General features: G+C 46.1%; 1 gene segment (V, D, J or C); it reads right to left on the bottom strand.

Moving 5' to 3' along the window:
- Nucleotides 1-20,115: 20,115 nt before the first annotated feature.
- On the bottom strand, nucleotides 20,116-24,156 carry LOC127576429 (T cell receptor alpha variable 38-1-like). The segment is given in 3 exon segments: nucleotides 20,116-20,293; nucleotides 23,688-24,003; nucleotides 24,111-24,156. Coding segments are annotated over 3 exon segments (540 nt in total).
- Nucleotides 24,157-24,963: the final 807 nt, after the last annotated feature.

The following is a 24,963-nucleotide window of genomic DNA, read 5'->3' as shown; positions in this document are numbered from 1 at the left end:
AAGGAATGAAGAAGGGGAGAGAGAGAAGCTGACAAAGAGAAAGGCACGGGGGACGGAGAAAGAGAAAGAGCGAGAGAGAGACACACACACAGTGATGACAATGCATAAACGCAGATGGAGGAGAGGGCAAAGTGAGAGAGAAGACACGCAAACACAGACAGACAGGGAGACACGCACACACACCTCCGACACATGGTCACACGGAGACACAGACACAGACACACGCACTCACTGAACAAGGGAGAATGAGAGAAGGGGGCGGGAAGAGCGAGGGTCTGCGAGTAAGAAATTTTTAGCCATCGCTGACACAGTGCGGTGCTTGAGCTGTCAAACATGAGCCAATCCCATATCAGGAATACGTCTTTGGGAATCCACACATTGACAAACGTTCCAGACTTGAATTTAAGAGAAACAGACTGAAAGAGAGAGAATAGTACAGGTCGGGGAATAGCCAGACTTGGAATCTAATCCACATCACATAATCATTGTTGCCTGGTCGTTTCAGTTTTGAATTAAATCCTAATAGTTATGTGTGAGCTCTCTCTCTCTCTCTCTCTCGCTCTCTCGCTCTCTCTCTCTCTCTCACACACACACACACACAGGCGCGCGCGCGCGCACTCGCGCGCGCGCTTGAGCCCTCAAACATGAACCAATTCCATACCAGGAATGTTCTTGGTAGCCCACACAGTGATAAACTTGCCTAACTTTAATGTGTCTCCCCTCTCCTTCTTTCCTCTCTCACCCCCTTCGCTCTCTCTACACTCCCTATTTCTCCATCTCTCTCTCTTCCCTCTCTCACCCCTTTCTCAGTTTTGAATAAAAACCTAAGAGGTATGTGTGAACTCTCTTTCTCTCTCTCCCTTTCTCTTTCTGTCTCTCTCACTCTCTCACACACAGAAAGAACGAAAGAGAGGGAGCGAGAAAACAGAAATCGAAAGCCAAGAAAGGAGATGAATATTCTTTCTTTTTGTTGCACTGATCCGATCAGTTCTAATTCGCCAACCAGTCTTCTAGCAGAGAATTACCACAGCTCATCTTACAAAACGTGAAGGTGGCCCTTGTTCTGTTCCTCGTCTCCCTCACTAATCATATTGGACGGGCTGCCAGGGAAGTCTCCAAAGAAGTGGCCAATGTGGGTCTCTTATGCCCAATACACTCAGGGCTGTTGATATATTCTGGTTTATTGAGGAAACGAGCGGGAAATATTCAATGACCCAGGAACATCCCGACCTAACGGCTGAAGAGGGACAGACCAAAATACTGAACCGCAGTTACTCGGCGACGGGCTCGATGTTTTTGCTGCAGCGAATATCGTGGGAAAAAGCCGATATAAGCGCTGAAGACACGTGATTCAGGTACAGTATCTTCGTCACGAGAATACCCGGAGAGTTTCCCAGTTGCTTTGCAGAGAGGTAGCAAGAAGGTCCACTTAGGTATCACCGGGGCTCGTGTCGAATTCCGCAGTGTATCTTTGCGCATGGGGTCACACAGTTTCAGGCAAAAAGTCACTTAGTGTGCGAACATACCCCTGAGAATGTGATATCAATTCAGAATTTTACTCACTGTACTGCACACTGACACATTGGGGCAGCCGAACATTGTGCACCGCAGAATTATTGTAATCTTTTACCTGCAATGGAAGCAATTCATCAGTTCGCACATAAATTTGTCCCCTTTTCACCTTCCTGTAGACGACTGCTGCATGGGTTATCTCTGAAATTTCCTAACTTCCACCGACAAGCCTTTATCTAATCCTTTGCAATTCATTGCATCTTCTTGCAACTTATACTTGCGTCATCCTCACATTTAGCGACCAGACCTTCCGTGATTTCTCCGGAGCCAATCACGTAAATTTTGAATAGTCGCCCGGCAGTGATCCTTGTGCTACGTGACTCATTGCAGAGAGAGGCATGGTGCAAACCAGAGCGAAGGCCGGGCTGGAATGGAAGGAAGGAAAGAAGGAGGAAGAGAGAAGGAAAGAGACACGTACACAAGCAAGAGGGAGAGAGAGAGATAAATACAGTGCATTCATATCATTCATATACACAAGAGGAGGGGGCGAGGGAGAGAGGGAGAAAGGTTTGAGAGAGGAAAGAAATAGGGGAGAGGGAGGGAGAGAGGGAAAGAAAAGAGGAGGGAGCGATATAAGGAAAGAAAGAGAGGGAGAGACTCATTGAAGTCAGGAAAACTTACCACTGAAGGGTTTCCAAGGACTTATTCCTAGTATGGGATTGCCTCATATCTGAGGGCTCAAGCCATGGATAAAAATTTTCTTACTCTCTCTCATCCTCTCTCTTTCCTCCTCTCTCTCATTCTCCCCTGTTCAGTGTGTGTGTGTGTGTGTGTGTGTGTGTGTCTGTCTGTCTGTCTGTCTGTCTGTCTATGTGTGTTGGTGTATGTGTCTGTCGGTGTGTCTGCGGGTCTGTGTGTGTGTGTCGGTGAATGTGTGTGCCGGTGTGTCTGTGTGTAGTTGTGTGTCTTCTCCCTCACTTTGCCCTCTTCTCCTTCGTCGTTTCTGTATTCTCATCACTGTGTGCGTCTCTCTCTCTCTCCCTTGCTATTTCTCTTTCTCTGTTCCCCGCCTCTTTCTCTGTGAGATTCTTCCTCTCCCCTTCTTCCTTCCTTCCATCCCCATCTGCTTTGCTTCTCCTGCTGCCTCTCTCTGCAACAACGGCAGTGCCTCAGGGATTGGGACGTGGCCAATTTATGTAAATAGCTCCGACGTTCACTTGAAAGTTCTGATTTCCAGATTCCACGACGACACAATATTTTATGGAAAATAAATTGCAAGATACTGCTATGAATTTATACCGAATGAATACAGGTATGCAGTCATCAGCTGGAACGGCAAGTTGCGACCGGACACAAGGAACCCATGGTGGGATGTAGATCGGTTGACCCAAAGGCAAATGGAGAAAAATGTGAAAAATGCCGAAATTGTTCCCATTGCAGGGAAATTAAACCAGACATATTGTTCCAATGGTAAAAGATTGCAACAACTCTGAAATGCAGCATTTGTGGTCTCCATTTGGATCACTCTGCATGGAAAGTAATTGGTTTATTGTCAGAGAAATCGAGATGCAGGGAAAAGCTTTCGTTTGCTGCGGTCCAGACAGTTCATTCGAATCACTAGTACATCCGCGTAGTAAGAAGGGGAAAAAACTGAATGTAGCAAATAGTGTTGCAGGAACACAGAAAGTGCAGGGCTGACAAATAAAGTGCTGACTCTATGACGAGGTGGATTGGGAGATCAATAGTTTATCTTTGAGCGTATAAGTTGTCCGTTCATGAGTCTCAAAAGACGGGACGGAAGCTGTCCTTGAATCCAGCGGTACGTGTTCTCAATCGTTCCTACCTTATGGCCGATGAGAGGGAATGGGGAAGAAGACGTGTCGTTTAAAACGTTGGCTGCTTACTTGAGGCAGCCGAAAGTGTAGACGGAGTCAGAGGAAGGGAGTTTAGTTTTCGTGACGGACTGGGCTGCGTTCACAACTCTGCAACGTTCTGCTGGCTTCCGCAGAGCAGATGCTTTGCCAATCTGTGATACATCTGGAAATGATTCTTACTATCGTTCATCTGTTTTAACTGGTGAGGGTCATCGATGAAATAACGAATTTCGTCCGTCTTCTGGAGAGGAGAGGCGCTGGAGTGCAAGCTTGTCCAAAGCGTCCACGTGGCTGGAGGATGAAAAAAATGTTACCGATACTTACACCAAGGAATTCGAAGCTCTGTACGATCAGCACCACCACAGCACTGATGCAGACAGACGTGAAGTCGATTAGCTTCAATTTTCTGACACTTGAGGCAGAGGTTGTTGTGCCGCGATGCCACGACATTTCCATCTCCTTCATGGACTCCGTCTCGACATTGTTTGAGATCCGCCGCACTACGGTGGGGCCATCTGCTTTACCTTCCAAATGAAGTTAAAGGATATTTTGACCACAGAGACCTGACGGTTAAGGGAGAATAGCAAGGTTCTGAGATCGCAGCATTTTGGGTTCCAGTGTGTGCTAAAGATTATTGAGGAGGCATTGTCCTTTGGTGTCCTTCTCAGGTTTGCTGAATCTTGGTAGCTAGTGTGATATGCACTACTTTACTGATTTTGGTCTGTTTGTCAATAAGTCAGGGATCAGGTTGCGGAGGAAACGTTTCATATATCAATGAGGAGGAGTTTTGAGATGAGAGTGTTTGGAAATATGGTGTAAAGGCGGAGCTTTAGTCAGTAAATCGGAATCTGACGGAGGTGACTTTGTTTCCCGGTTGTGCCAGATATTAGTGTCGGGCCAAGGAGATGGTATCCGCCGTGGACCAGTTTCGGGGGTAGCAAAATGCAGTGGGTCGATGTTGTCTGGGAGGCTGTAGTTAATGTGTGATATGACCAGCCTCTGGAAGCACTTCATGATTATCGATGTCAGGGTGACGGCGCCCCAGTCGTTAAGACACCATGCCTTGTTCTCCTTGATGATACTGGTCTTCTTAACGCAGGTAGGTATCTCAGATTGGAGTAGGGAGATGTTAAGGACTTCTGCGAATAGTCCCACCAGCTGGCCGCGGAGTTTCTGAGAACAAGGGTGGCGCCACCATCGGGGCCTGTCACTTTCGCCATTTTCGATGTCTGTGACTTGAATTAGAAACTGATCAGTGACAACAAATGGAGCACTGCGATGCTTACTTTCTTATATCACAGCAAGATAAAACGAGGGGAGAGCAGAGGTTATGAATCAAAAGACAGACATTGGAAAGTGAGTGAAAAGCCACAGCGGAAGCTGCACAGACCGAGGGCGAGGAAAACTGTAAGAATTTGGGACGAGTTCTCAGGGTGGCTGGAAGCCACAAACAGCAGGAAGGGTGCAGATGGGTCCAAATGCAGCGGGCAAAGTTGACATCTACACAGAAGCTGAAGTTTATGTAGGAGGTTTTAACTGGTTTACATCACTATGCGCCATAGACCGCAGTAATAAACTGCAGAGTTGCTCAGCTGCAGCGATGAGATGGCCAAACTGGTGAATTTTCGTTCATTCCGGAGTTGGCTGTTGAAGCCGGTTTGGGCAAAATCTGCTTTATGTTCATCTCCACCTGAGCCTTTGTTCATTGTGAACTCAAGTCTTGAGTCTGACCATTTCCGGTACCAATTTAAATAGTAGTCGCTCTCTGTAGCATCACAGTTGCAGCTGAATGTCGCCTCCTCTGCTTCTGTCTTCACTTCTGAGGATACAGTCTGAGTGACAGAATTTCCATGATTCGGGTCTGGAAAGTATTTTTAAAAAGTAAAGGATTAGCCCGACGGCTTTCACAATTCAGGTCGAAACCTCGTTGAATCAAGAAAGTAGATGAATTGTCTGTTGTACAATTACCTGTCAGACAAGTTCCAAAAACAATCCAGAGGACAAGTATGCGCATTTCGGCTATAGAAGATGGGTTTGTCTGGAACCCTCACGACTAGCTTCCGTCGCCCTTCAGGACGTTCCTGCTTTTTCCGTTTGTGCGGGTTGTGGCGTGGAGATGGTGGGCGGGGAGTGAATATTAGACCAATGGGTGCACCTCCTCTTCCCACCAGCTCCGCCTTCCACACTCCTCATACCCGCCTACTTCCCCTGATGGGACACAGTCAATGTACTTTTATCAGAACTGTTGAAATTGCAGAGACCGTTTGGGGAAAGAATCAACCCTGATGAAGATACCGTGGACAGGTCGGCATTGTTAACCAAGGCTGACGACATCGTAATATCAACGAAAGTGAATTTAGCCTTCAGCGAGCATACAGACTGCGTGGTGAAATGTGATTACTGGTTCAATCTGTTTCTGAGGAAGCAACTCTCCACGCAACCCTCGTAGAACCGTGGCGAAGGATCAGATCCAATATTATTCTGTTGCTCGTTCCTCCCGCTTTAGGGAGACGTGGCAACATATTGAGTGACAGACAATGAGAGATATAGAGGGGGTTAATTGTCTGTGTGTGTGTTTGTCTGGCTGTCTGTCTGTCTGTGTGCCTGTCTGTCTGTCTGTGGCTGTGTGTGTCTGTGAAAGAGAGAGGGAGAGATAGAGAGGGAGAGAACGACAGAGAGAGACACACACATACACAGAATGTAAATTAGAAAAATGCTGGAAATCTCGAAGAAAATAAATATCAGCACTTCTGGAAACACTTCGTTCAGTGGACTGCATCTTTGAAAGGAGAAGAAGCGTTCCTGTTTCAACTCCATGAAGTGGCTTCATGCGTTTGGACTATAAACACAAGTGAACACCGCAGCCTGAATGGGCCTAAACAGAGAGCAAGTTCAAAAACAGAGAATGTGAGTGGAAGGAAAGAGACGGAGGACAAAGGAGAGTTTGTGACAGAGGGAGAGAACGTGTGTGAGTGAGACAGAGGGAGAGAGGCAGAGAGAGAGAAATACCGAGGAATTGCGTTGGAAAGCGAAATGCCTTTTGATTGATATATGTACACGTATAGATCCACACGATGGCGCAAAGGGAGAAAGACGCCCAAACACGTGACTAATTTAGATAGTTCTGGGCGTTTTTCCGATAGTGTAGACTCGGAATAGCTGCCTGAGCACCGAAGTTTTCGATTATTGCATCCCGATTGTCTTCCATACATTGCTTTGTCTCATCAGCAAAATTGGGTATTTTGCAACAGGCACTGCCATCGCAATTATTGGTACTTGAATATCTGTGCCACACCAGCTTGACGCTCTGATCCGAAAATGTCAACTGATCCCTGTTTTAAACTGTTAAATTAACGTTTGTATTTCATCCACACAGATCATTCCAAACATGATTCTCTGCAATTTCTTACGGTCTTGGGCAGAGCAGTTGCCAAAACAAGTTGTGGTGCATCTGTATCAGAAGTTTTCTGTTGCGCATCTGTAAGAATTGGTAAGAGAAATAAGGTACATGCTGAATTCCTTCGTCTTCTGAGGAAGTAGAGGAGTTGATGTGCTTCCTTGTCTGCAGCGTATAAGTGGCTGCTCCAGGAAAACCTGTACCTGTCAACTGTCTCTCCCTCAGCACCATCGTAAAAGAAAGGGCATGTACTCCACTTGTTTGAAGTCACGACCAGATCCTTCGTTTTGACACTTGTTGTCTTGTTGTCTTGCCACAGTGCCACTCGGCTCTCTATCTCCTTCCTGTACGCATTCTTGTCGTTGTGTGAGATCCGGACGACTAGAGCTGGCCATTGACTTCAGGAAGAATGCAGTGTACATGATTCTGTTTACATCAACGGTGCTGAAATCAAGAGGGTTGTGCGCTTCAATTTCCAGGACTGAACATCACCATTCGCCTGTCGTGGACAACCACGTGGATGCCATGCCCAAAAATGGTCACCAGCGCCTCTACTTCCTCAGGAGGCTAAATAAATTGAACACGTCCCCTTTGACCCTCACCAACTTTTATCGATGCACCACAGAAAGCATCCTATCCAGATATGTCACAGCAACTGTCACATATAATAATAATATAATACAATTGGCCAATACATGACGGATGACGAATATGAGAGATTGAATTTAAATGCTTAGCTCTCATCCTTGTGTGGGAGGTCCGAGGGACGTATTGATGGTAGAGTTTTGGCTGACCTATCTATCTATCTATCTATATATCTCTTATCTGTGTATCTCTCTATCACTCTCTATCTCTCTCTATTTCTTTTCACTCTGTCTTTATTTCTTCCCCTTCTCCCTCCTTTCTCTGCTCTCTGACGCCCGCATCTATGACAATATCTCCCCTCTCTCTTCATCTCTCACCCCATCTCTCCCACTCCCCGCTCCACCACCCCTCTATCACTCTCAATCTATCCATCAGAAAATCTCACGTCACCTTCCTTCTCCTACTGAGTCTTCATCAAAACCAAGCGATTCAACTGACACATTCCCACTACGTCATTTTTTTCCACATTTCCAAACAAGATAAGTTTTAACTTGATCATGATGACGATCTCTTCAGGTGAAAGTAGTTTCTGAACACGTGCCTCCGTTTGAATGGTTGTTCGGTTCTCCGGAGTGAGAGATCCCTCTGCCGAGCGCGGCCTGCAGCTCTCGGAGTGGCTCCTCCCTGCCACAGTGTAACTCCATGGCACAGAGCTACACTGCGGAGCCCGAAACAACAGCCGTGGTGATACTTAAGTAAACAATTTTGCTGTCTTTCTGAAAGCAGCCGAGAACTTCTCCGAGAATTCTGGAGACTCAGGTACTGTTCGTGATTCTGAACCATCTGCAGTGCATATCTCGGCTTATCCCCACGACAGCGACTGTTCCAAACAAATATCTAGCGATCCCTGAGTAACTGCAATTTAGTATTGTGCTCTATCCTTCCTCACCGTCAGCTCCAGATGTTCTTCGGTCACTGAATCCTTCCGCTTTGTTTGAGCGACAAACCACAGGTTATATTAACAGTCTCTGGATGCATTGAACATAAGAAACTCACACTGATGATTTTATCACAAACTGTCTGGACAACACGACACAAAGGTAATTTGAAATAATCTGTTTTATTTTAAAAGGTTAACACTGATGTTGTCTTGTAAATCACATCAACGGCACCCTTCACTTTGTGGGACATGCGTTTGTGTGGTTCTTTACTGCAGCATTGATCGGAGAAACAGATCTGAACAGATGGCGTTAAATCAACCGGATCCTAGCTGACGGAATCTTTCCGGTTCGTTGCTGAAACAAAACACAGAATATGTGAACACCCAGGAGTGCATAAAACACACAGACCACAGAGTGGCCGAATAAGCAGAGACTTGCCGGGCAGCACGGCTAATATAAACAGTTAGGAACACATGGAACACATGCCATCCTGCTTCATGTTAAAAGGCAAAACGTTTTCCAGATTTTCAGTGCAGATGACGGATATTGAAGAGGAAACACAGATCCGCGGCACCTTTCACTTTGTGAGACTAGTGACGTTTCGCAATCAGAGGATTATCGGGTAATTCCGAGCTGAATCTCCTGGGGACCAATCAGGTTTTGTGGTGTTTTACAGCCTCTCGCTGTCTACTGTTCGATATCTTTCTCTCTCTCTCCCTCTTTTTCTTTCCTCTCTCACCCCCTTGCCTCTCTGTCTATATACCTCGCTCTCCATTTCTTTCTATCTCTCTCTCTCGCTCTCTTTCTCTCTCTCTCTCTCTCTCTCTCTCTCTCTCTCTCTCTCTCTCTCTCTCTCTCTCTCTCTCTCTCTCTCTCTCTCTCTCTCTGCGGAAACCGACATAAGGGCCTCGGTGGTAGTTAAATAGACCTTCTTGCTACCTTGCTGCAATGCAGCCGAGAAACTCTCCGGATATTCTCGTGACGGAGGTACTGTTCCTCAGCCACGAATCTTAAGTGCATATCTCGGCTTTTCCCCACGATATTGACTGTAGCAAAAAAAAAAGGGCCTGTCGCCGAGTAACTGCAGTTCAGTATTATGGTCTGTCCCTCTTCAGCCGTTAGTTCGGGAGGTTCCTAGGTCACTGAATGCTTCCCCATCGTTCCAGCAACAAACCAGAATATATGAACAGCCTACGAGTGTATTAGGCATAAGAGACCCACTTCATCAGAGACGCCCCGGCAGCGCGGCCAATATAATCAGTGAGGGACATGAGGAACACAAAACCGGCCCCCTTCACTTTTTGTAAGATGGGCTGTGGTGGTTCTCTGCTGGAAGACTGGTTGGCGACTCAGCGCAACAAAAGAGAAAGAATATTAATCTCCTTGCTTACTTTTCAATTTCTGTAAACACGCTCCCTCTCTCCTTCTTCCTTTCTGTGTGTGTGTGTGTGTGTGTGGGTGAGTGAGAGAGAGAGAGAGTGTGTGTGTGTTTGTGTGTGTCCAGTAGAGATAGTGAGAGAGAGTTCGCACATACGCTCTCTGTCTCTCTCTCTCTGTCTTTCTTTCCCTCTCACTTTCACAGACACACTCATATACACACACACACACTCCCACACGTACGCACACACACACACACACACACACACACACACACACCAATCGATCGATCCTCCCTCTGTGTCTCTCATTATCTGTAACTCGTTATGTGCCGAATTACCCCACGCCTCCCAACAGCGCGTTTTGAACGAGGAACGACCAACAGAACAATTTTGGATCCGATCCGACGCTGTGGTTCGACGGGATTTCGGGGAGACATACTTCCTCAGAGACAGATTGAACCAGTAATCACATTTCTCCAGGCAGTCTGTTTGCTCGCTGAATGCCAAATTGACCGACGTTGGAATTGCGATGTCGTCAGCCTTAGTTAATAGTGCCGGACTGTCCCCTTTAGGTTGACCAGGGCTCAATCTTTCCCCAAAAGGTCTCTGCAATTTCATTCCTTTTCAATCTTTTTATTAGATTTCAAATTAATGCAGATTAATATATAACATCAATGTTTGTACATGTAATACAAAGAGATCAGGAGAACAATCGTGGCACAGATAATCATAAAGAACAATAAAATATAAAAAATCTGTAGATCCAACGATCTCAGTAAATGAATATAATATAAAAGAAAGGAAAGAAAAAGATTTATTATATAAATAAGAAAAGAAAGAAGCCCATAATCAATAAGAAAAATTATAAACAATATATCAAACCTAACTAAAATAAACGGAAATACTTTAAAAAAAAACGGAAAAAAACTGGACTAAAATATCTCAGTAGAAACAGAGCAATATTATGTCTTCAACTCCGTTCCTCTAAGTTGGAAAGTTATTGAAAGGGAATCTAAATCATGTGAAAATATTGAATAAATGGACTCGAAATATCTTCAAATTTAAGCGAAGGATCAACAGTACCTAATTCTTTCCAAGTTTAAATATGATATAGATCGAAAACAATTTGAACCGTTCTCATAAAAGTAAATCGATTGTGCCCCATCTGGGGAATTAGGCGGGTAGGCCGGGTGTGAAGGGCGGAGCTGCTGGGGAGAGATGTGCACCTATTGGTCTAACATTCACACTCCGCCCACCATCTCCACGCCACCACCCGCACAAACGGTAGAAGCGTGAACATCCTGAAGGGCGACGGCAGTTGGTTGTGAGGGTCAGAAACAAACCCATCCTTTACAGCCGAAATGCGACTACTCGTCCTCTGGATTGTTTGCAGAACTTGTCTGATAGGTAATTGCGCAACAGAATATTCATCTGCTTTCAACAGAATATTCATCTACTTTCTTAATTCAATGCGGTTTCGAACTGAATTATGAAAGCCGCCGTTCTAATCTCTTACTATTTGAAAATATTTTTCAGACCCGAGTCATGGAGATTCTGTCACTCAGACGGTGTCCTCAGAAGTGAAGACAGAAGGAGAGGAGGTGACCTTCAGCTGCAGCTATGATACTGCAGAGGACTACTACTATTTATTTTGGTACCGGCAACGGTCAGATTCAAGACCTGAGTTCATACTGAACAAATATTCAGGTGGAGATGTAGAAAAAGCAGATTTTGCCCAAACTCGGTTCACCTTCCATCTCCAGAACGAAAGAAAATTCACCAGTTTGACCATCTCATCGCTGCAGCTGAGCGACTCTGCAGTTTATTACTGCGCTTTAAGCCGCACAGTGATGTAAACCAGTTAAAACCTCGTACATAAACTCCAGCTTCTGTGTAGATGTCGACTTTTCCCGCTGCAGCTGGATATATCTGCACCCTGCCTGCTGTTTGTGGTTGCCTGCCGCCCTGAGAACCAAATGCTTTCAGTTTCCCTCGCCCTCGGTTTCATGCAGATTACGCTCAGTCTTGACTGTCACTCACTTTCCAATGTCAGTATTTTGATTCATAACCTCTGTTCTCCCCTGGTTCTATATTTCTGGGATATATGAATGTTTGCATCAGCTTGGCTGGCCAATATAGCGGTGACCGATCAGCACTATTAACTACGGCAGCGAAGGACCAGATCCAAAATTGTTCTGTTGCGCGTTCACTTTTCGTAACGAGCTGTACGGAGACGTGGTCTAATTCGCAAATAAACAGTCACAAAGAAGAGAGAGACAGAGGGAGCGTCGATTGTTGTGTGTGTGTGTGTGTGTGTGTGTGTGTGTGTGTGTGTGTGTGTGTGTGTGTGTGTGTGTGTGTGTGTGTGCGCGCGCACGCGCACCCGCGCGCGAGAGAGTGTGTGTGTGTCTATGTGTATGTATATGTGTGAGTGTGTCTGTGAAAGTGAAAGGGAGAAAAAGACAGAGAGAGAGACAGGGAAAGAATGTAAATTAAAAGAACGCCGCCCGCTGCAAATGCAGGAAATCTCGAAGAAAATAAATAACAGCGCTGCTGCAAACACTTCTTTGGGTGCACTGTATCTTTGGAAGGTGAAGCAGGGTTCTTGTCGCAACTCAGTGATCAGGTTTCATGCATTTGGACAATAAACACAAGTGAACAGCGCAGCCTGATTGGTCCAAAACTGAGAGTATTTACAAAAAGAGAGAACGTGAGTGGAAAGGAAGAGACGGGGGAGGAAAGAGACAGTGTGGCAGAGGGAGAGAACGAGTGTGATTGAGAGAGTGGGAGAGACAGATAGAGAGAGAGAAATGGAGAGGAATTGAGTCATATAGAGAAATGTCTTTTGACTGATAAATGTACTCCTACATATCCACAGGATGGTGTAAAGGGAGAGAGACGCCCCAAAACGTGATTAATCAAGATAGTTCTGGGCTTTTTTCGAAGCAGTATACAGGGAAGAGATACCTGGATAACGAAACTTTCGATTAATGCAGCCGTTTGTTCTCGTTCGTCATCAATGTATGAGAGTGCAGATTAAGGGACTGAGGATGCAGCTGGCGGGGTATGGAGCGGGAGACGTCTTTTCTGGTTGTGTTTAATGGCAGGATGTATGTGGGAATTAGTGAAAAGAGGAATAGAGTGTTTTATTATTCTGAGGGGAACTGTACTTGCATATACCATGGGGAAAGACGGAGGAGAGTGAGATCAGTGTATGGGTGCTGATTTTAAGGCAGGTCCTTATCAAGAAGGAGGAGACATTAGGTCTCTTGAGGAACGTTAAGGTGAATAAATCCCCATGGACGGATGGACCCTTTCCTAGTTTATCAAAAGAAGCAAGATCGGAGACTTCTGATACATTAACAGAAATCTTTCTATCCTCTACATTGAAGGCGAGGTTCCAGACGACTGAAAAATACTCAGTGTTCTTCCTCAGTTTAAAAAGGGCAAATAAGCAACAAATAGGAAAATATAGACCGGTGAGCCTTACATCAGTGGTCGGGAAATTATTGGAGAAGATTCTTTAAGATCAGATCTAATCTCATCTCGGCTTCGTGCGGGCGGGATGTTCCCTTCATCATTTATTGTGTTTCTAAGGACGGAGATGAATGATGAGGGTTGGTCAGCGGACATTGACTACATGGACCTGAGTAAAGTTCCCAGCAAGATTCTTTGTGGGCGGCTGATCCAGAAGAGTAAGGTACGTAGGATCCATAGAGACTTGGTGTATTGCATTCAAAATTGGCCCATACATGACGGATGACGAAGCCGAGAGACTGAATTCAAATGAGGAGCGTTCATCGTTGTGGGGAATATCCGAGGGACGTATTGTTGGTCGAGGATTGGCTGATGTTTCAGGGGTTGGCCTAACGGAGGTTAGGTCAATGTCAGCGGTGGCTCATACTCTCTCTCTCTCTCTCTCTCTCTCTAACTATCTGTCGACTTGTGTATCTATCTATCACTCTCTATCTCTCTCTATCTCTCTTCATTGTGTCTTTATTTCTTTCCCCTCCCGCCTCCTTTCTCTGCTCTCTCACGCCCGCAGGCATCATCATATCTCTCTTCTGTCTTTCCCTCTCTCACCCCATCGATCTCTCTCTCTCTGATCCACCCCATTCTCTATCTTTACCACGCTCAGTGTATCCATCTGAAAATCTCACGTCACCTTCCTGCTCCCACTGAGTCTTCATCAAAACCAAGCGATTCAACTGACACATTCCCACTACGTCATCATTTTTTTCCCACATTTACAAACAAGATAAGTTTTAACTTGATCATGATGACGATCTCTTCAGGTGAAAGTAATGTTTCTCAACACGTGCCTCCGTTTGAATGGTTGTCCGGTTCTCCGGAGTGAGAGATCCCTCTGGAGATCGCAGCCTGTATCAGTCGGATTGACTCCTCCCTGCCACAGTGTAAACCCATGGGACAGATCTACACTGCGGTGTTCGATACCATAGCCGTAGCTGTACTTAAATAAACCCTCTTTCTTTCTGAAAGCAGCCGAGAACTTCACCGAGAATTCTGGAGACGGAGGTACTGTTCTGAACCAGAAACATCTGCAGTGCATATCTCGGCTTTTCCCCACGTTAGCGACTGTACCAAACAAATATCCAGCGGTCGCTGAGTAACTGCAATTCAGTATTGTAGTCTATCCTTCCTCACCTTTCGTTCGGGATGTTCCTGGGTCACTGAATCTTTCGCATTTGCTTCTGCAACAAAGCACAGAATTTTCTAACCGTCATTGGACGCATTCTTAGGAAATTCACACTGGCGATTTTATCAGAAGCTTGCAGAACCAAACGACACCAAGAACAAATTGCCACCGACCTCAAGGTAATTTGAACAAATATATATTATTTTCAAAAGGTTAAAACTGATATTGTCGTGGAAATCATATCAACGGCACCCTTCACTTTGTGGGAGATGCGTTTGTGTGGTTCTTTGATGGAGCAATGATTGGTTAATCAGATCTGAACTGATTCGAGCGCGAATCTGAAAGAGCAGTTCATCTTTCTGTCTGCTTCTCGTTCACTATCCGCTATCGTCTCCTTTCTCTCTCTCTCTCTCTCTCACTGTGTTTGTGTTTGTGTGTGTGTGTGTGTGTGTGTGTGTGTGTGTGTGTGAGAGAGTGAGTGTGAGAGAGAGAGAGTGTGAGAGAGAGAGAGAGATTGAGAGAGAGAGAGATTGAGCGCACACATTTGGCTCATGATGCCCTCTACTGACGTCCTTTGCAAAATCCAGGGCAGGATTTGTCCGGATCCGATATCTCCCTGCAACAGTGTGGGCTCCATGGCACAGAGATACACGGCGGAGTCCGACAGAAGGGCATTGGAGATATTTAAATGAACACTGTTGTGATCCTTCTACATCTCCGCGGAGAAACTCTCAGGACACTCTGGAGACCGTTCTATCTTTCTCGAGATGTACATCTTCACCCAATATTTTGGAGCTGCCCCGCAATGCTGAATGTACCAAAAATGGTTTGCATTCTCTTTCGAGTACAATTCAGTAATATTTTCTGTCCTTCCATAACCGTTAATTCAACCGTATCCTGGCAGACTGGAACTTTCCCTTTCGTTGCTGAAACAAAACACAGAATATGTGAACACCCAGGAGTGCATTATACACACAGACCACAGACTGGCCAAATAAGTAGACACTTCCTAGGAAGCACGGCTAATACAATCAGTAAGGGACACAGCGACCTCATGCCATCTGTCGTCATGTTAAAAGGGAATCTGTTTCCCAGATTTTCACCGGAGATGACGGATATTGAAGAGAAAACACAGATCCGCGGCATCTTTTCCTTTTTGAGACCGGTGGCATTTCGCAAGCAGAGGATTGGCGGGTAGGTCCGTGCTGAAGTTCTCGTGGTCCAACCAGATTGTGTGGTGCTTTACAGACTCTCTCTGACTACTGTTCGATATTTGTCTTCTCTCTCTCTCTCCCTCTCTTTCTTCCCTCAACCCCTTGACTCTCATCTACATACCTCGGACTCTCTATCTCTCTGTCTCTCCGTCTCTCTCCCCCTCTCTCTTTCTCCCTTTCTCTCTCTCTCTCCCTCTCTCTCTCTCCCTCACTCTCTTTCTCTCTCTCTGCGGAACCCGACAGAAGAACCTCGGTGATACTTAAGTGGACCTTCGTGCAACCTCTCTGCAAAGCAGGCGAAGCTCTCCGGGTATTCTTGTGAGGGTCATACTGTTTCTGAGCCACGTATCTTGGTTATTCCTACGATATTGACTGCAGCAAAAAATATCAGGCCTGTCGACGAGTAAATGTATTCAGTATTATGGTCTGACCCTTTTCAATGTTAGTTCGGCAGGATACTGGGTAAGTGAGTGTTTCCCCCTCGTTCCAGCAACAAACCAGCATATATGAATAACCTACGAGTGCATTTCGCATAAGAGACCCATTTCATCAGAGACGCTCCGGTCAGCACGGCCAATATAATTAGGAGGGACATGAGGTAGACAACAACGGCCCGCTTTACCTTTTGAAAGATGGGCTGTGGTGGTTCTCTGTTGGAGGACTGAATGGCAAATCAGAATTGAGCAGATCAGGGCAACACAAAGAAAGAATATTAATCTCCTTGCTTGCTTTGCAATTTCTGGAATCACGCTCCCTCTTTCTCTTTCTTTGTGTGCGTGTGTGTGTGTGTGTGAGAGAGAGAGAGAGAGAGAGAGAGAGAGAGAAAGAGGTATAGAGAATGAGAGACCACAGTCTCTCTCTATCTCTCTCTTTTATTCTCCCTCTCATTTTAACCGATACGCTCACACACACACACACACACACACACACACACACACACACACACACACACACACACACACAGCCAATCGACCCTCCCTCTGTATCTCTTATTAGCTGTCACTCTTTATGTGCCGAATAAGCCCACGCCTCCGGGCAGCGGGATTTGAATGAGGAACGAACAACAGAACAATTTTGGATCTGATCTTTCGCTGCGGTTCGACGGGAGTTGCGGGGAGAGTTACTTTCTCAGAGACAGATTGAACCAATAATCCAATTTCACCAGGCACCAGGTCAATTTAGTTATACGTGCCTAGCTGTCCCAGTTATATTGACCACGGGTGAATCTTTCCCCATCCGGTCTCTGGAATTTGAACAGTTCTCATAAAAGTACATCGACTGCGTCGCATGTGGGGAAGAAGGCGGGTAGGCGGGGTGTGGAGGGCGGAGCTGGTGGGGAGAGATTGTGCACCCATTGGTTTGACATTCACTCCACGCCCACCATCTCCACGCCATCACCCGCAGAAACAGTAGAAGCAGGAACATCCTGAAGGGCGACGGCAGTTGGGTGTGAGCGTTACAATCAAACCCATCATTTACAGCCGAAATGCGAATACTTGCCCTCTGGGTTGTTTGTGGAACTTGTCTGACAGGTAATTGCGCAACACACAATTCATCTGCTTTCTTGATTCAACGATGTTTCGACCTGAATTGTGAAAGCCGTCGATCTAATCTCTTACTATTTGAAAATATTTTTCAGACCCGAGTCATTCAGATTCTGTCACTCAGACGGTGTCCTCAGAAGTGAAGACAGAAGGAGAGGAGGTGACCTTCAGCTGCAGCTATGATACTACAGAAAGCGGCTACTCTTTATTTTGGTACCGGCAACAGTCAGACTCAAGACTTGAGTTCATACTGAGAAAAGATTCAGCTGGGGGTGGATATGAAGCAGATTTTGCCCGAACCCGCTTCACCGGCCATCTCCAGGAGGAAAGAAAATTCGCCAGTTTGACCATCTCATCGCTGCAGCTGAGTGACTCTGCAGTTTATTACTGCGCCTTCGACCGCACAGTGATGTAAACCAGTGAAACCATCGTACAAAAACTCCAGCTTCTGTGTAGATGTCGACATTGCCCGCTACAGCTGGATGCATCTGCACCCTGCGTGCTGTTTGTGGTTGCCCGGCACCCCGAGAACTCATCCCAAATTCTTTCAGTTTCCCTCGCCCTCAGCCTGTGCAGCATCCGCGGTGGCTTTTCAGTCACTCGCTTTCCAATGTTTGTTTTCTTTTTATTCATAACCTCTGCTCTTCCCTGGCTTTATTTATCCGGGATATACGAAAGTTTGCATCAGCTTGCCGCCGTGTTCCTTTCGCACTCAGTGGTCTGTTTCCAATTCAAGTCACAGACATCGAACCTGGGGAAACTGACCGGCCGTGATGGAGTCACGAACCAGCAACAAAAGAAACACACTGAGCATAATTCAGTGTTAAAAACTATTTTATTAATCACTACTTATGATAATACGTAAAATAAAAGTAAAAATGTTAGTATGTTAGAATTCAAAATGTTAAACCTTGAACGTTAACCCCAAAACTAAACTCGTCGTGTGTGTGTGTGACAAAGTCCAAAACTCCCAGTTCCGGAATGGTTCTTAAAGTTCAGTTCCGCAAGCCATAAGGTGAAACATGAGCAAGGGCTTCTTCAACAACCACCGTTGTCTGAAGATAAGATGTAGATGTAGAAAAACATAGAGAGTACATACGAAATCCAAATGTTCCACGATGGAACCCAAAAGACACTTCAGTGTTTACTCGGTAGTGACTTCCTCACCCCGAAATGCTGTGTTCAGTGGCAAACACAGAACCTGCGCGGAGCAGCTGGTGGTAATTTACGGAGAAGTCCGTAACACTGAAGTCCGTAATACGTAAAATAAAAGTTTTTAAAAAAAGTTAGTATGTTAGAATTCAAAAATGTTAAACCTCGAACGTTAACCCCAAAACTAAACTCTTCGTGTGTGTGTGTGACAAAGTCCAAAACTCCCAGTTCCTGAATGGTTCTTAAAGTTCAGTTCCGCAAGCCATAAGGTGAAACATGAGCAAGGGCTTCTTCAACAACCACCGTTGTCTGAAGATAAGATGTAGATGTAGAAAAACATAGAGAGAGTACATACGAAATCCAAATGTTCCATGATGGAACCCAAACGACACTCCAGTGTTTACGTTACGGACAAGTCCGTAAGATCTCCCTACTCCAATTTGAGATTTCTACCTGCATTAAGAAGATAGCACCAATAAGGAGAACAAGGCATGGCATTTTAACGACTGGGGCGCGGTCACCCTGAGAATCATGAAGTTCTTCGAGGGGCTGGTGATATTACACATTAACTCCAGCGTCGCAGACCACCTCGACCCATTACGTTTTGCTGCCACCGAACCTGGTCACGGCGGATGTCATCTTCCTGCCCCTGCATTAATATCTGGAAAATCAGGACAGAGGAAGAAGCAGATTATACAGGCGTGGAAGGAAGGAAGAAGGGGAGAGAGAAGCTGACAAAGAGACAGGCAGGTGGACGGAGAAAGAGAAGGAGCGAGGGAGAGAGAGTGACGCACACACTGATGAGAATGCATCAACGCAGATACAGGAGATGGAAAAGTGAGAGAGAAGACACAAACAGACAGACACACACCGACACACACACACACACACACACACACTCAACAAGGGAGAATGAGAGAGGGGGAAAGAGAGAGCATGAGGGAGAGAGAAAGGGGAGAGAGAGAGAGAGAGAGAGAGAGAGAGAGAGAGAATTTTTAGCCATGGCTGACGCAGTTCGGTGCTTGAGATCTCAAACATGAGCCAGTCCCATACCAGGAATATATCCCTGGCAATCCACACATTGATAACCGTTGCTGACTTGAAGTTAAGAGAGACAGATTGAAAGAGAGAGAGAATAGTACGGGTCGGGGAACAGCCAGACGGAATCTGAAACACATCACAGTCTGATTTTTGCCTGGTCGGTGCAGTTTTGTATTAAAACCTGACAGTTATGTGTGAACACTCTCTCTTTCACGCACACACACATACACACACACGCGCGCACACACGCACACACACACCCACTCACGCACGCACACACAGACACACACACACACACACACACACACAGAGCGGAAGAACGAGAGAGAGGGAGCGTGTTTACAGAAATTGAAATGTAAGCAAGGGGATTAATATTCTTTCTCTTTTGTTGCGCTGAGTCGCCAACCAGTCTTCCAGCAGAGAACTAATTACACACACAGAGAAAGAACGAAAGTTAGGGAGCGAGTGGACGGATATCGAAAACCAAGCAAGGAGATGAATATTCTTTTTTTTGCACTGATCCGCAAAGTTCTAATTCGCCAACCAGTCTTACCGCAGAGAACAACCACAGCCCATCTTACAGAAAAGTGAACGTGGCCGTTGTTGTGTTCCTCATGTCCCTGACTAATTACAGTATATTGGCCAAACTAACACGGTAGGTTCCAATAATTTGGCCAGAATGGGTCTCTTATGCCTAGTACACTCGGAGGCTCTTGATATATTCGAGTTTGTTGCGGGAACGAGAAGGAAACATCCAACGACCCAGGGACAACCTATAATACTCGGCGACGGAGTCGATTTTATTTGATGCAGTCAACATCATTTGGAAAAGCCGAGATATGTGTTGAAGACACGTTGCTCAGGAACAGTATCTCCGTCACGAGAATACCCGGAGAGTTTCTCGGCTGCATTGCAGAAAGACAACGACAAGGTCCACTTAAGTATCACCGGGGCTCTCGTGTCGGATTCCGCAGGGTATCTTTGCGCTGGGGTCACACTGTTGTAGGGAAAAAGTCACAGAGTGCGCTCGCCAGGGTGCGCACAGACCCTGGAGGACGTGACATCAATTCAGAGTTTTACTTGCTGTACTGCACACTGACACGTTTGGGCAGACGATCATGGTGCATCGCAGTTATTGTAATCTTTTACCTGCAATGGAAGCAATTGAACAGTTCGCACATAAATTTGTCCACTCGTTTCCTTAACTGCAGACAACTGCTGCATGTGTTATCTCTGTCATTTCACAACTTCCACTGATGAACCTGTATCTATTGAGCTGAAATTCATTGCCTCTTCTTGCAACTTACTTTTGCGTCATCCTCACATTTAGTAACCAGACCTACCGTGATTTCACCGGAGCCATTCACATAAATCGTGAATAGTTCGCCCGGCAGTGATCGTTGTGAGTCATGACTGGTGCAGATAATGAAAAACAGAGCGAAGGTCTGACTAGCATCGAAGAAAGGAAAGAAGGAGGAATAGAAGGAAACAGACACAGAAACAAAAAAGAGGGAGCGAGAGAGAGAGAGAGAAATACATATATAGAGAGAAGGGGGTGAGGGAGGTAAGGGAGAGAGAGCGAAAGGTTTGAGAGAGGATATAAATATTGGGAGAGAGAGGGAGAGAGAGAGAGAAAGGGAGTTAACGATATCAGGAAAGAAGGAGAGGGAGAAACAAATTCAATTCAGGTAAGCTTGACACTGTGTGCGTTCCCAAGCACATTCCTTGCATGGGATTGGCTCATGTGCGAGGGCTCAAGCCCATTGCTAAAAATCCTCTTACTTCTCTCTCTCTCTCTCTCTCATCCTCTCTCTTCCCCCTCTCTCTCAATCTCCCCTTTTGTCTGTGTGTGTGTGTGTGTGTGTGTGTGTGTGTGTGTGTGTGTGTGTGTGTGTGTGTGTGTGTGTTGGTGTGTCTGTGTGTCTGTTTGCGTGTGTGTGTGTGTGTGTGTGTGTGTGTGTGTATGTGTGTCTGCGTGTTAGTGTATGTGTGTGTCGGTGTGTCTGTGACTCTGTGTGTTTGTGTGTCTTCTCTTTAACTTTCCCCTCTCCATCTGCGTTTATGGATTCTCATCACTGTGTGGGTCTCTCTCTCTCCCTCTCTCTCTTTTTCTTTCTCCGTCCCCCTGCCTGTCTCCTTGTGAGCTTCTTTCTCTCCCCTTCTTCCTTTCATCCATCCCTGTCTGCTCTGCTTCTCCCGCTGTCTCTGGCTGCACCAACTGCAGTGCCGCAGGGATTGGGACGTGGGCAACATGCCAAAATTTATATATATAACTCCGATGTATCCTTGGAATTTCTGGTTTCCAGATGCCCCGACGACGCAATATTGCATGGAAAGTAAATTGCAAGAGACTGAAGTGAATTTAAACCGAATGAATGTCGGTATGTAGGCATCAGAGAGAACGGTACGTTGTGACGGGACACAAGGAACCCATGGTGGGATGTCGCTCGTTTGACGAGCAGACAAATGGAGCAAAATGTGAAAACTCCAAAATTGTTCCCATTGCAGGGAAATTGAACCAAACATATTGTTGAAATGGTAAAAGATTACAACAACTCCGATATGCAGCAATATCGGGGTCTCCATTTGGGTCACCCTGCATGTAAAGTAATTGGTTCACTATTGTCAGAGGCATTGAGATGCAACGAAAAGCTTTCGTTTGTGTGCTGTCAAGAAAGATCATTCGATTCATTAGGATATCCGCCTAGCAAGAAGGAGAAAAAAGCTGAATGTAGAAAATAGTGTTGCTGTAACAGAGAAAGGGCAGCGCTGACAAATAAACTGCTGACTCCATGACGAAGTGTATTGGAAGATCAATAGTTCATATTTGAACGTATAAGTTGTCCTTTCAAGAGTCTTAAAAGAGCCGGATGGAAGCTGACCTAAGGTCAACCGGTAAGTGTTGTCAAGCTCTTCCACCTTCTGCCCGATGGGATGCGATGGGGAAGAGAGGAGTCATTGAATATGTTGGCTGATTTTCCGAGGGAGCGTGAAGTGTAGAGGGTGTCAGTGTAGGGGGGGATAGATTCCGCGACGGACTGGGTTGCGTTCACAGCTGTGCAATTATTTCCGTGCTTGGGCAGAGCAGTTGCAATGCCAATCCATGTTACATCCAGATAGGATGCTTTCTATAGAGCCTCTGTCGGAATTGGTGAGGGTCATCGGTCACATGCCGAATTTCCTCAGTCTTCTGGAGAAGTAGAGGCTCTGGCGCCCTATCTTGTCCAAAGCTTTCACATGCCTGGATCCGGGAAAATGTTGCCGATGCTTACACCAGGGAATTTCAATCGCTTAACGATCAACAGGACAACAGCACTGACACAGGAGGGCTTGAAATCGATGCTTCTTTTTTCTGACACTGAGACAGAGTTCGTTGTCTTGACACGATCCCTCGAGACTCTCTATCTCCTTCATGGGCTCGTCATTGTTTGAGATCCGGCCCACTTCGGTGGTGTCATCAGCGAACTTGCAAATAGAGTTAAAGCAGATTTTGACCACAGAGTCCTGAGAGTAGATGGAGAACAGCAAGGTTCAACGAACGTAGCTACCGTGTGTGTTGAGTATTATTGAGGAGTTGTCCCTTTTCTTTCCTGATTGTGGTCTGTGGGTCAAGAAGGAAAGGATCCAGTTGCGCAGGAAGGAGGTTGCAGACACCAATGTCTTGGAGTTTGGAGATGAGTGCGTTTGGACTTATATTGTTAAAGGCCGAGGTTTTGTCGATCAGTAGGAGTCTGCCGGCACTGACTTTGTTATCCAGATGTACCAGATATTAGTGTAGGGGCAGGGAGATGGCAGTGGGTCGAGGTTGTCTGAAGGCTGGAATTCATGTGTAACCTGACCAGCCTCTCGAAACACTTCATGATTCTGAATGTCAGAGTGACCGCACCCTGGCCGGTAAGACACCATGCCTTCTTCTCCTTGATGATACTGGTCTTCTTAACGCAGGTAGGAATATCAGATTGATGTTGAGAAGCTCTGCGAATAGTCCCACCAGCTGGCCCGCGCAGGTACTGATAACGCCGGCGACTCTATCCAGGCCGCTCACTTCCCCGAGGTTCGATGTATCTGACTTGAATTGGAAAAAGACCAGTGACCAGGGATGGAACAGGGCGGCCAGCCGATGCAAACGTTCATATATCCCAGAAAAATAAAACTAGGGGAGAGCAGAGGTTATGAATCAAATGACAGACACTGGAAACTGAGTGACAGGAAAGCCACTGCGGAAGCTGCACAGACCAAGGGCGAGGGAAACTGAAAGAATTTCGGACGAGTTGTCAGGGTGGCGGGAAACCACAAACAGCACACAGGGAGCAGATGTATCCAGCTGCAGCAGACAAAGTGGAGATGTACACAGCAGCTGTAGTTTTTGAACGAGGGTTTACCTGGTTTACATCACTGTGCTTCCTAAGGCGCAGTAATAAACTGCAGAGTCGCTCAGCTGCAGCGATGAGATGCTCAAACTGGAGAATTTTCCTGCCTTCTGGAGATTGGCGGTGAAGCGAATTTGGGCAAAATCTGCTTTACCTCCACCTCCACCTGAATATACGTTCAGTACGAACTCAAGTCTTGAGTCTGACCGTTGCCGGTACCAATATAAGTCGTAGTCGCTCTCTGTAGTATCATAGCTGCAGCTGAAAGTCGCCTCCTCTCCTTCTATCTTTACTTCTGAGGACACCGTCTGAGTGACAGAATCGCCATGACTTGGCTCTGAAAAATATTTTCAAATAGTAAATAATTAGACCGACCGCTTTCACAATTCAGGTCGAAACCTCGTTGAATGAGGAAAGTAGATGAATCGTCTGTTGCACAATTACCTATCAGACAAGTTCCACAAACAATCCAGAGAACGAGTATTCGCATTTCGGCTGTAAAGGATGAGTTTGTTAATAAACCTCACATCCAACTGCCGTCGCCCTTCAGGATGTTCCCGCTTCTACCGTTTTTGCGGGTGGTGGCGTGGAGATGGTGGCCGGGGAGTGAATTTCAGACCAATGGGTGCACATCTCTCCCCAGCAGCTCCGCCCTCCACACCCGGCCTACCCGCCTAATTCCCCAAGTGGGATACAGTCGCTGTACTTTTATGACAACGGTTTAAATGTCAGACACCTGTTAGGGAAAGAATGAGCCCTGGCCAACCTAACGGGGACAGCTCGGCACTATGAACTAAGGCTGACGACATTGCAATTCCAACAAATGTCAATTTGGCCTTCAGCTAGCACACAGACTGCCTGGAGAAATGTGATTACTGGTTGAACCTGTCTCTGGGGAAGTATGTCTCTCCGAAATACCGTCTAAGCGCAGCGAAGAATCGGATCCAAAATTGTTCTGTTGGTCGTTCCTCATTAAAAACGCGCTGCTGGGAGGCGTGGGCTAATTCGGCACATATCGAGTTACATAGAATGAGAGAGACAGAGGGAGTGTCGATTGCTCTGTGTGTGTGTGTGTGTGTGTGTGTGTGTGTGTGTGTGTGTGTGTGTGTGTGTGTGTGTGTGTTTGTCTGTGTGTGTGTGTGTGTGTGTGTGTGTGTGTCTGAGTGTACGTGTGTGAGTGTGTTTGTGTGAGTGTGTGGGAGTGTGTGTATGTGTGTCTGTGAAAGTGAGAGGGAGATAGAGAGAGGGAGAGACAGAGAGAGTGTGTGAACTCTCTCACTCTACCTCACACACAGAA

The sequence above is a fragment of the Pristis pectinata genome, chromosome 12 (genome assembly GCF_009764475.1).
Source record: "Pristis pectinata isolate sPriPec2 chromosome 12, sPriPec2.1.pri, whole genome shotgun sequence".
Classification (NCBI taxonomy): Eukaryota; Metazoa; Chordata; class Chondrichthyes; order Rhinopristiformes; family Pristidae; genus Pristis; species Pristis pectinata.
Note: the sequence above shows the minus strand (reverse complement) of the source record. Positions and strands in the feature narration are given on the sequence as shown.